Below are 12731 nucleotides of genomic sequence, written 5' to 3'. Positions count from 1 at the left end.
GGGTGCTGGGGGGAGGGGGGTGCTGGGGGAGTTGTTCACTTCTTTTGATGATCATGAAATTTGTTGCTGCTGTAAACACACAAACTGACATTTTGATATTCTGTTCCCCACACGCTTCACCTGAAGAGAAAGATCAGTTTTATTACGGTGAGTGATCCTCAGTCTCCCATTTAAGGAGAATCGTTAGGTTGATCTTTTTTCTATTCTGTCCCCGTTTTCTGCGCCTGTCGGGTGCTCAGTCACTCTGCCGCTGATGATAACTTCTCCACAATTGATGTTCGACTGACAGGCCTGTAGTTACCTGGTTTCTCTCTCCCTCGCTCCTTAAATAATGGAACAGCATTTGCAATTTTCCCAACCCCAAAGCATAATTCCTGAATCTGGAGAGTCTTTGGAAAATTATGACTAATTCATCTAAAATTTCCCCATCTGTCACTGGGGTGGCGACCACCAGGTCTGCAGACAATCCAATGGTGGATCCATCAGGGATAGAAATGCTGGCTGACTTTCCTCCTGGCTCAATATACTGATCCCAGCTGTACCACCCCTGCCGCTGCCTCACTAGAGGTTAGCTAACTCTCGGGATTAAACACCTCGCCTCCTTTGCCTGTGAGGATCAGTACCACACAGGGCAGTGGAGTTACTCCTGATACTATAGGGGGCAAATGTTTTATCCTCTTTGTACGCACTCAAGTTGTTGCGATCTGGAATGCGCTGCCTGAAAGGGCGGTGGGAGCAGATTCAATGGTAACTTTCAAAAGAGAATTGAATAAATACTTGAAGGGAAAACATTTGCAGGGCTACGGGGAAAGAGCAGGGGTGGGGAGTGGGACTAGTTGGAGAGCTCGTTCAAAGAGCCGGCACAAGCACGATGGGCCGAATGGCCTCCTTCTGCGCTGTATGATTTTACAAACTCGCACCGTCAGAGAGCGACATATCTCCTCAGTTTAATCCAATCTCTCTGGGATTCGCTGGTTATGGGGCCAAGCAATAAATGTGATGGTCTATTTGCAGATTACAAGACTCTGCGGATTGGAGGCCTGGTGTTTGCTGTCATACTCTTTACTCTTGGCATCCTTCTGATCTTGAGTGAGTAGACCTGATGACGTTTACGCTAATCCTGTACAGTATTACCTTTGGTCTTGGTCCAGTTGTCTCACACTGTCTCATTCCTGTCGTCCCTTGCAGGTCGAAAGTGTCGTTGTAACCTCAATCAGAAAACCAGGTAATGGCACAGAGCGGACGGGGAGGGCAAGAGCTGAGAAAAGGAGGACAGACTGAGCTTGGCGTCAGAGGGCAGCCCGCTGTGCAGAGTCTGTCGGTCAAACTGCTGCCCTCGGAAACGGCCATCTGTCGGACCGCCCGTTCATTGTTTCTGATTGTACACTGTGTTAACTATTTCCTCTGCTGGGGGAGTCCAGAACAAGCGGGCTTAACCATAAAATTAGAGCCAGGTCATTCGGGGGTGAAAGCAAGAAGCACTTTTTCTGCACAAAGGGTGGTGTAAATTTGGGAAACTCTCCCCCTTCCCCATCCCAAAATGCAGTAGATGTTACACCAATTGGACTGAGATCTATCTGTAGGTAAGGGTATCGAGGGACATGAAGCTACAGCAGATACAGATCAGGTCTAATTGAATGATGGAACAGGTTCAAAGGGCTGAATGGCCAACTCCTGTTCCTACATAACAGAGTCTTTTCATTTTCAGTTACAGAAAATGAAAGGAAACACCATTGTCCCTGAGATATAAAGATGTTTGATGTGGGCTTAACAGGTCAAATACATTCGTTCAAAGCATTTGATTTGTTTCTGCATTGTAACTAAGCCCTGCAGGCAATGAAGGCTCATCTTGCTCCTCTATATTCCTGGACAGAAGTGTGGAGGGAGCTTTACTCTGTATCTAACCCGTGCTGTAGCTGCCCTGGGAGTGTTTGATGGGACAGTGTAGAGGGAGCTTTACTCTGTATCTAACCCGTGCTGTACCTGCCCTGGGAGTGTTTGATGGGACAGTGTAGAGGGAGCTTTACTCTATCTAACCCGTGCTGTACCTGCCCTGGGAATGTTTGATGGGACAGTGTAGAGGGAGCTTTACTCTGTATCTAACCCGTGCTGTGCCTGCCCTGGGAGTGTTTGATGGGACAGTGTAGAGGGAACTTTACTCTGTATCTGAATTGTCCTGTCCCTGCTCTGAAATTGTTTGAAATAGTGTAGAGGGAGCTTTACTTATGCTGTACCTGCCCTGGGAGTGCTAACACTGACAACCTTCATAAATGCAACAAGTAAATAAACTTTGAAAGACGAGATAAATCCAGAGTGACGCTCGTGTGTTCTGATACACTTTTTTGCATTTTTTTTCTTCAGAACTCCCAGTGATGAGGAGGCCCAGGTAGAAACCCTGATCACCAACAGAGGTGAGAGACATATCTGGGGGTCATGTAGGTGCTGGGATGAGGGGACTGTACGTTCCCCCTGAATGGATGAACTCCGATCGGCCAAATTACCTTCCCTATCAGCAAGGCCATTTGTTGGAAGTTTCAGTCTTGCATACGAACAATGACGGACAGGAAACAACCCTCTGGTCCACCCAGCTTGTCCCACACTCTTGTGATACATTGTGCATCGCAATATAGACACTCCACCCCATCGAAAACCAAGTGATGTCCAGGGAGAGGCGAAAAACCCAGTTTAAAAAACTCAGGCCAATTTGCAGGGTCTGGGAAATTCCTCTCCGACCCTCGTTGGCCAATCGAATCTAGTCCAGGAGATCACATTGGCTCCGCTTTAAGTTACAGGATACCCACCTCTTGTCCGAGGTGACCTCCGCCCCAGCCAAAAACAGGTCCAGCTCTCGTGAAGGAATTCAATGAATCAGCGTCCACCGCACAAGCCGGCAGCCTGTTCCACAGGTCCTCTATTCTCCGGGGGGGGGGGGACGAACTTTTACAGATACACGAATCCTCCCGGCGAGCTCCAGTCTGCTTGGTGTTCAGATCAACTCCGTCCACCTGGAATATCACTTCGAACTGGCTCCCTGGACCCAACATCCCGCTGCTGTTGCTGCATGAGTCATTACTCAGCAGTGTTAGCCAGGCAGTAGCAGAGTTATACTGCTTGCTCTGCACTGCTCCGCACTTTGGCAACAACAGAGTTCCGCGCACGGGGGCACCAGAGTTTCACTCGCCAGCGTAGAGGAAGGTTTTAATGTTTGAGAACTGTCGACCCAGTACAATTACCAAATCCCTGGGGTCTTTTCATACTGCGAAATTAATGTTTAACAAAATGGCTTTGCTCTGGTTGGAGACCAGTGACCATGTTGACCTTCTGACCAGTGTCAGTGAAGTCCAAAATCCTTGAGTTGGTCTCCTACTGCACGTTGAATTTTGAATGCACTCTGGTGACCTCCCGACTGCAGTCATACAACAACAACTTGCATTTACATATCGCCTTTAACATAGTCTAACGTCCCACAGGAGCGATTATCAAACAAAATTTGACACTGAGCCACATAAGGAGATATTAGGATAGGTGACCAAAATCTTGGTCAAAGAGTTAGGCTTTAAGGAGCGTCTTAAAGGAGGAGAGAGGTGTTTAGGGAGGGAATTCCAGAGCTTGGGGCCCAGGCAGCTGAAGGCACGACCGCCAATGGTGGAGTGAAGAGGCTAGAATTGGAGGAGTGCAGGGATCTCGGAGGGTTGTGGGGCTGGAGGAGGTTACGGAGATCTGGGAGGTTGGCATATACTGCAGGTTGTGCATCTCCAATTGAGTGTGACAATGAAGGAATATTCTTCCACACCTGCCCGCAAACACGTCTTGAATATTCACTTGAATTGAACAGTCCATATCGAGTAGGGGGAGGAATGCAGGCTTGAGGGTGGGGAGGGGGAGGTAGAAGGTATTCGGTTCAAAGCTTCAGCTACTCCTCTTTCAGCACTTGACCACGTTGTTGTTATGACGTCACGTTAAACATTGTTGTTTCTCTCTCTTTGGTCACAGCAACGGAAGCAGCAGCCAAGGCGGAGAACTGATGAGGACCAATCATGTAAGACCCATACTCTACTCATCTACCTGTCCGTCTCTTGTCCGCTCGCACCGTTTGATGCCATTTTATTCCCCAGGAGGACTCCTGTTCAGCTGGCGGAGTTTTCAGTGGCACTGTTCAGGGTAGAGCCACCAAGAGGTTAGCAAGCCCAAGATTCCCCATACAACCGCCAAGCCAGGCGAGGTAGGCAGCAGATGCAAGTCAGATCAAGGAAAGAAAGACAGGCATTGATCTAGCGCCGTTCACAACCTGAGGATGCCCCAAAGTGCTTCACAGCCCATGAAGGACTTTTCAAGTGTAGGCACTGTTGCAATGTCAAGCTGCTCCGACACACTACAGGTTAGAAAACAAGCGACTGACCCAGATTGGGGAGCAGCATGGCTCAGTCTATATATAAACAATCACTTGTCCCTGAGCCCTGACTGTCGGGTGCCTGAATATCGCAGACTGTCCGACGAGTCAACAGGAGTTGAAGGTGAATCTTTCAGCTGTTGGTACTGGTCTGGTTGTGGGGAAGGGAGGGCCCGCCCGATCCAGTTAGGGTTAAGCCCGATCCAGTTAGGGTTAAGGTGATGGGAAAGGGTCAGCCTTGGCTCAGTGGGTAACGGTTTCAGCCTCTTGAGTCAGAAGGCTGTGGGTTCAAGTCCCCCTCCAGAGACCCGAGCACGTAATCCAGGCTGACACTTGTGTGCAGTGCTGAGGGAGCGCTGCGCTGTCGGAGGTGCCGTCTTTCAGATAAGACGTTAAACCGAGGCCCCGGCTGCCCTCCGGTGGACATAAAAGATCCCAGGGCCACTATCACAAAGGCTTAAGAAAGCAGGGGTTGAGTTGGCCACCTTGGATCATCCTCCGCTTTAGTACAATGCATAAATTTATATTTATACCCGAAGCTAGATCTGTCTGTACCTACCTATATACAGTGACCGTATCATGGAATTTAACACCGTTGAGTTATATACATGTCCTGCCAATATTTCCTGGGGCATTTAATAACCATCAGGAGCAGCTTCATAAAGAAGTTGTGCACAGTTTTGGTCTCCTTACCTAAGGAAGGATATACTTGCCATAGAGGGAGTGCAACGAAGGTTCACCAGACTGGTTCCTGGGATGGGGGAATTGTCCTATGAGGAGAGATTGAGTAGACTAGGCCTATATTCTCTAGAGTTTAGAAGAATGAGAGGTGATCTCATTGAAACATATAAAATTCTTACAGGGCTTGACAGGGTAGATGCAGGGAGGATGTTTCCCCTGGCTGGGGAGTCCAGAACTAGGGGTCACAGTCTCAGAATAAGGGGTCGGCCATTTAGGACTGAGATGAGGAGAAATCTCTTCACTCAGAGGGTGGTGAATCTTTGGAATTCTCTACCCCAGAGGGCTGTGGAGGCTCAGTCGTTGAGTGTATTCAAGAACGAGATCGATAGATTTTTGAATATTAAGGGAATCAAGGGATATGGGGATAGTGCGGGAAAGTGGAGTTGAGGTAGAAGATCAGCCATGATCTTCTTGAATGGTGGGACAGGCTCGAGGGGCCAAATGGCTGACTCCTGCTCTTAATTCTTATGTTCTTAAGTCCAAAACTAGGGGCCATAAATATAAGATAGTCACTAATAAATCCAACAGGGAATTCAGGAGAAACTTCTTTACTCAGAGAGCGGTGAGAATGTGGAACTTGCTGCCACAGGGAGTGGTACCACATGGCGACTAGCATAGATGTATTTAAGGGGAAGCTAGATAGGTACATGAGGGAGAAAGGAATAGAAGGTTCTGCAAATAGGGTTAGATGACATAGGGAGGGAGCAATGTTCCCTGTAAGCTGTGCGGCCGCACAGGTAGAATATTCCCGATGGTCGGAGAGTCCAGAACCAGGGGTCATAGTCTAAGGATAAGGGGTAAGCCATTTAGGACAGAGATGAGGAAGAATTTCTTCACCCAGAGAGTAGTGAACCTGTGGAATTCTCTACCACAGAAGGCGGTTGAAGCCAAGTCTTTAAATATATTCAAGAAAGAGTTGGATATATTTCTTAAGGCTAAAGGGATTAAGGGATATGGGGAGAAGGCAGGAACAGGGTACTGAATTTGGATGATCAGCCATGATCTCATTGAATGGCGGAGCAGGCTCGAGGGGCCGAATGGCCTACTCCTGCTCCTATCTTCTATGTTTCTATGTTTTTCAATAGAAAAATCTTGCATGCGCAGTAATTTGAATGGGCCACGAGGGCCGAAAAAAAAAAAATGACAGCACCATTGGGTGGGAGGGCTCGTGTGGAACATAAACACTGACATGGACTAGTTGGTCCGAAGGGTGTAAATTCTACGTATTATCTGCAAAGATGGGAGCGAATCGGTCTCTCTTTATTCCAAGTATAAACTGCACAGGAGCTGACACTAAGACACAGGCTGGCCGTACAGTACCAGACAGGAACGACTCGCTCCCTTTTGCCTGGTGCTGTATTGTCCATTTAGAGGCCAGCACTTGAGAATGGGCCACACATCGAGATAATGGAGGGCCACCAGCAAGCTGGTGGAACTGCTCCCCAGCCAGGAGGGAGCACCTTTGGGCGAGGGCGGGGGGTGGGGGGGGACAAATCAATGGCCGAAGGAGAACGAGAAGAAAAAAAGTTAGCAAAGCCAACTCCTAATGTGTAATTATTTTAAGTACCACTTATCTCTGCTTTGTCCTGCTAGGAAGAAATCGATGAGAGACCTGAAGCCATTGAAATCGTTGCCTCTTTGACAGGCTTTTGAAGAGTCACGACATCACTCCCAACAACGCTCGCTGCTCGGAGACTCGAGCCTTCGTTCAGATTGCTTCACGGTTCTTGAGTTTAAAATATATAAATACGGATATCAGTAAATGATGTCCGATTCTTGTGCTGTGACGTAGGATTGTCGTACTCCGCTTTGTGTTGGTCGTCCCAAAGATGTGTAGTTTTGTCGGGTAGTAAGTGGCGTTTGTGTTAGTTTGATATTTTCCAGTCTTTGTGCTTCTGTAACCGTGGGTGGGTGTGTTCATGGATCTGTGAGTGTGTGTGTGTGTGTGTGTGTGTGTGCATGTACGTGTTCACGTATGTGAGCATGTCTGGGCAAACACGTGTGAGCAGCTGAGGATGAGTGCAACTCAGTTAGTATCAGCCCTTCACAATCTCGTGTTGCTGCAGTGATGTCTCTGTGTGCCATAGTGTATTTAATATTGATATATAACACTACGTGTCGCTGTGTGTGTGCTTGTTTTAAAGTCACTTCCACTCACAGTCGAGGTGCTGGTGTGAGAAAGGACTACTGTATATATTTTAAAATAATCAATAAATGAGACTGGTGATACCCAGAAGAATAAAGGAAGGAGTTACGAAACTGGGCTGAACTGACGGTTGTTTGTCTTGTTTGGGTCTGGTTTAGATCATGGGTATTGGCATAAGCAGGATTTGTCTTTAGTTATGTTTGGAAACGGGTTTCCCAGACCAAAAAAAACCGCTGCAAAAGGTCTAATTTTCAAATGGGAATTTCACAATAAGAAACGTTAATCTAACAATTCAAATTAAGCAAATGACAGTCTAGGCAGACAAAAACTCTAAAGCATGCAGTCCAGGCACTGGTTATAGTCACTAGTCGATCAATAACTTGCCCACTATTCACTGCAATATCCTGGTGACCATTTCGAAGTGGGAGCCTAACTAATGGGTTTTCACTGGTCGAATTGTGGGACTGACCAGCTCTGGAAGAACATCCCTGGTTTCTATCAACTGATCTAAGGTGGGTTCTTTTGAAAGGAGGAGTGGACTGATTAAACAAATCATAGAAAATTTAGGGAGCGCTTGAACATCCTTCCCCTTACACCACTTGTACCAGAGAACTCAAATATGCTCAATATGATCTTCTATTCTCTCCCCAGTGACTGTCTCCTGTTCCTAATGTTCCTGTTGCAATAAGGTCACCTCAGGCTGCCTTTCCCCCCCCCCCCCCCCCCCATGTTAACAGCTTTTGCTACCTGGAATCTACCCTCACTGTTCAGGTGCCCAACTCCATTTATTAACTTAGTTGCCCTTCCATGTCTTTTCTCCCAACATGCCTACATTGTCGAAGTCTAGCCTAGCTTGATTGGTTCTGGGAAATCCAGTGCGGAGTAAAGCACTGAAAAGGGCTTCCTGATACGCTGCGGCACTGCCCCGTGCGATCTTCCTACACACCTTTGTGTAAAGCCCAGGGGCCTGGCCATTGTGTTACTTCATTGATGAGTTTAGCGGTTGTTTGCACCTTGGGATTCTTGCCACCAACACCGAGACTATCCGTGTGGAGCTTCTCGGGCTCCGGCGCCGTAACTTTGACGGAAAGCCTGTTTGGTTCCCACCAAACTTTCGCTCAAGTTACGGCAGAGGAGCAGGAGGGATCCCGAGGAAATTCCCAGTGAAATTCCCCATTGCCTCTGCAGCAGGGGATTAGATTAGTCAGACAGGAGGGGTGCAAATATTCCGCTTGTTTATCCGGCCTATCCAGGGTTTTCGTGTTACTTTCTTAGGTTTTGTAAGAGACCAAGATAAACCTCCAGAACATCCTTGAACTTACCAGGACAAGTGCCCAAAAATAAAGAAAAGCCACACTGTGTGGTTGTATGGTGCACCAGTATTGGTGTACAGGGGGTAAATGCACAAATTGGAATTTCACACTCGGCATGGGGACTGCCCAGCTAGGATGTGGTTGTAGTGTAGACTGTGTTGTCAGCCGGGGCTCCGTGGGTCGCACCCTCTCCTCTGAGTCAGAAGGTTGTGGGTTCAAGTCCCACTCCAGAGACTTGAGCACATAAAGCTAGGCTGACACTCCCAGTGGGACAGGGTGCCTTTATAAGGGGACATTAAAGCGAGGCCCAATGTAAAAGATCCCACAGCACTATTTTGAAGAAGAGCTGGGGAGTTCTCCCCAGTGTCCTGGCCAATATTTATCCCTCAACCACTATCATTAAATCAGATTATCTGGTCCTTATCTCATTACAAAAGCAATTCCAGGACATGACAACGCTGTAAGAATTACACAACCTAGAAAAAAAACAAGCAACCAAAAATGATTATATAATTGTATAAAATGGAGTCATTTTTTGCTAACTCTTAATTTTTTTTTAAGGATTCAAAATCCACATTTTTTTTACGATTGTACTTTAAACTGTAGCATTTTGCAAAAAAAGACGTTTGATTTGAATATACCTACCTGTATACAATGTTAATAGCTCTGTGTATATCTGTATTTATAGTTCTCCATATCAGAACTATTCTTCACAGTACTCAGAAAAAAGTAGACTGATACCGCATAATAATCAATATCCTTGCCAGCCATGCATTTTAAATATCTAAAAAAAAACTGCTTGAATCGCCAGTGCGTTTCCGTGTTTCCTACATTACAACAGTGACTGCACTTCAAAAAATACTTCATTGTGCTTTGGGACATCCTGAGGTTGTGAAAGGTGCTATAGAAATGCAAGTCCTTTTTCTGCTCACATTAAGCACACACTCGGTGCCTCCATAGTTGAGCCAGTGCCAGTGAGACAGTTGGGTTTTTACAACAACCCAACAGCTTCATTAACAACCTGGATCTAGATGTTCTGGGCAAACTGGTCGAATTCGTGAATCATTGCGAACCAGGGCTATAGTGGGTGGGAGGACACTGGATCTGATCTGCGGAGGCAGCCAGGGGTCCACTGAACGAGTTAAAATAGTGTCGTGGAACAGTGGGGAATGTAGAAGATGAAATGTGATAGGGATGAGCATTGCTCACCAGAAGCAAAAATGGGCAAAGTTAGCAAATGGCGTCAAAATATCAAAGGGGGAAGTTTAAAGAGCTTTTCATAGGTGCAACATGTCCAATCACGGAAGCACGCAGTCAATAATGCCAATATAATGCTGCTCTCTATACGAAGCCGTGCTGGGGATGTTTTATCTGAGGTCGTTTCCCAGTTATATTCCGGTCAAAACTTGCCCCAAACGGTGGGTAATCTACAATCAAATGCTCAATCATTAATAGAAACCGCTTGTTACAGACTCATTAATAATTCACCCTGTCAACTATGCAGAGCGGGGTCATCAGAGTGAGATGGAGCCTTTGCTTCCAATGGCGGGGCGGGGCGGGGGGATAATGTACTGGACAGTTGGATGTGCTGATGCTCTGTAACTAGAATGGAGCCGCCTTCATCTGCCACAATGGAGGGAGTGTCTCTGGTGGGTAAGTGTTTATTATTCTTTCTCGGGATGTGGGTGTCGCTGGCAAAGCTGGCATTTATTGCCCAACTCTACTTGTCCTCAGATGGTGGTGGTGGGCCGCTGCCTTGAACCACTGCAGTTATTCTTTCAGAAAATAACATGTTGGCATCCAGTACATGAGTAACTGGAACAGTTACATGTGGTGGGTGCAGCGTGCTCGGTTCCCAAAGCTCTCCACCACTGGGGGTTTTCCTCGCCTCATGTCTGGGTCTGTTGTAGACTCATTGATAGAGATTGATCGCTGTGATTGGTCAACAACTCCATTATCGTTGTGTCATGTGACTACCAGAATGGTAGAAGGCGAACTTGATGGACCTTGGTCTTTTTTCATCTAGCAGATCCTATGTGGGGGAAAAATTCTGTATCGCCCTGTTTGGGGCGCCATTATCGGCCGTGTGCAAAGTTTAGCGCCTGGTGCTAATTATCGCCTCTGACGGCAAACTTGGCTTTTATCGCCCCTGGAGGTGATTGGAGCGCTAAATCAGGCGCTTCACACCTGTCTTAAGGCGCAAAGGCCGAGGAGCTACCTCAGAGCGCTGGCGAAGCAAGGAAGGGAAAATGAAAATAAACCTGCAAAGTGCTGCTCAGTACCCAAAACTCCTTCACACAGCGTTGAATCTCTCCAGAAGTCTCTCTCTCTCTCTCTCAGAATGCGTGGTGCAAAAATGTCACCAACAAAAAAAGGCAGGAAGCGGTCGCCTTTAAATAGCGCTCCCCCAGTCCCTTTCTGACTGCAAAACGCTCCCCTCAACCTGTCGTTGCTAGCGACAGGCGGTAAGGCAGGGGGCGCCACTCAATATCCGGTCTGGGGCGTTGCGCACTCGACTGACATCATGATCTGCCGGCGCAGGAGATCGTGGCGGTAGTGTTTAGCGCCGCCACAAAATGTCGAGTTAATTTCACGAGCGGCGCAAACATCGCCGCGCCCGAGTGCTAGTTGCTTTGCGCCCCATTAGCGCCCTCTTAAGGCGCTAATGGGAGGCGCAAACAACTGAATTTTCCCCCCTATGTGTCTATTCTTTGTAGCGGTTTGATGCAACTGATTGGCTTTCTTGGCCACTTCACAGGGCAGTTAATAGTCAACCACATTAGTGTGACACTGGAGTCACATATAGGCCCAGACTGGGTAAGGACGGCAGGTTTCCTTCCCTAAAGGACATTAGTGAACCCGTTGGGTTTTTACGACAACCCGACAGCTTCATGGTCACCATTACTGACACCAGCTTATTACCCCCAGATATTATTTTAAATTTAAAGTTCTCAAACGGCCGTGAGTGGGATTTGAACTCGCGTTCTCTGGATTACTCGTCCAGCAACGTAAGCGCTCCACTACCACACCCCCCTGGAATCAGCAGAAAATCGAGACTTCCCAAATTTTTGTCTTGTATAGTACGGCAAAACTCAGGGATGGGAATGAAGACGAGGACAATGCAAATAATAGGAACTGACTCGGAGCTGGGCTGTGTGTTGGGTGGGAGGAGCCTGGTGTGGGGTGAGCTGTGCGCTGAAACAGCGTCTTGTGCAAGGCTCGTCATGGTGCATAATAGGTAGGCGGATAATTGGGGAGGTGGTTTATAGACGTCCCACTATTCACACAGGAAATGTACAAATGCCTGCTAAAGCAGAACAAGTTCGCCGAGGATGGAGCGGACTGAAGCAGGGTTGTAGACGGGGTAGTCTCATCGAATACTTTGACGTGCAGCACCGGATTGACCTTGATGCGACTAGTACAACAGTCATCAGTGGAAACTTCCATTAACAGAGCATCACTATTAGTGTCACAGGCGAGAGACGGAACAGTAAATGAGTAATGAGCCATTAACTGGGAGAACAATGTGCGCATCGCAGAGGAAAAAACAACAGAGGAGGGTGCGAGAGAAAGAAAAGACTTGCATTTCTATAGCGCCTTTCACAACCACCGGACGCCACAAAGCGCTTTACAGTCAATGAAGTACTTTTTGAAGTGTAGTCACTGCTGCAATGTAGGAAACACAGCAGCCAATTTGCGCACAGCAAGCTCCCACAAACAGCAATGTGATAATGACCAGATCATCTGTTTTAGGTGTCGATTGAGGGATAAATATTGGCCCCAGGACACTGGGGAGAACTCCCCTGCTCTTCTTTGAAGTAGTGCCATGGGATCTTCTACGTTCACCTGAGAGAGCAGACGGGGCCTCAGTTTAACACCTCGTCCGAAAGACGGCGCCTCCGACAGTGCAGCACTCCCTCAGCACTGCACTGAAGTGTCAGCCTAGAATTTTGTTCTCAAGTCTCTGGAGTGGGACTTGAACCCACAACCTTCTGACTCAGAAGCGAGAGTGGTTGTGGGTTTAAGTCCCACTCAAAGTGCATGTGATGGGTGAAGGGATGAAGAAAGACTTGCCTTTCTATAGCGCCTTTCACGACCTCAGGACGTCCCAAAGCGCTTCACAGACAACCAATGACTTTTG

The 12731-nt window shown here is 47.5% G+C and overlaps 1 protein-coding gene across 3 annotated transcripts in view; it reads left to right on the top strand.

Moving 5' to 3' along the window:
• The window catches only part of LOC147100251 (FXYD domain-containing ion transport regulator 6-like), a 47993-nt gene extending 40593 nt beyond the window's left edge, over nt 1–7400 (top strand). For all 3 annotated transcript variants that reach the window (XM_085967754.1, XM_085967753.1, XM_085967751.1), the window contains 6 exons: nt 127–147; nt 1015–1089; nt 1189–1225; nt 2362–2411; nt 3994–4039; nt 6725–7400. In XM_085967754.1, the coding sequence (XP_085823880.1) occupies nt 127–147; nt 1015–1089; nt 1189–1225; nt 2362–2411; nt 3994–4025 (215 nt within the window). In that variant the 3' untranslated portion in view covers nt 4026–4039; nt 6725–7400. The remainder of the gene's footprint in view (nt 1–126; nt 148–1014; nt 1090–1188; nt 1226–2361; nt 2412–3993; nt 4040–6724) is intronic.
• Nucleotides 7401–12731: the final 5331 nt, after the last annotated feature.

This window comes from Somniosus microcephalus, chromosome 26 (assembly GCF_052327205.1).
Source record: "Somniosus microcephalus isolate GS21.2 chromosome 26, FLI_Smic_1.0, whole genome shotgun sequence".
NCBI lineage: Eukaryota > Metazoa > Chordata > Chondrichthyes > Squaliformes > Somniosidae > Somniosus > Somniosus microcephalus.
Note: the sequence above shows the minus strand (reverse complement) of the source record. Positions and strands in the feature narration are given on the sequence as shown.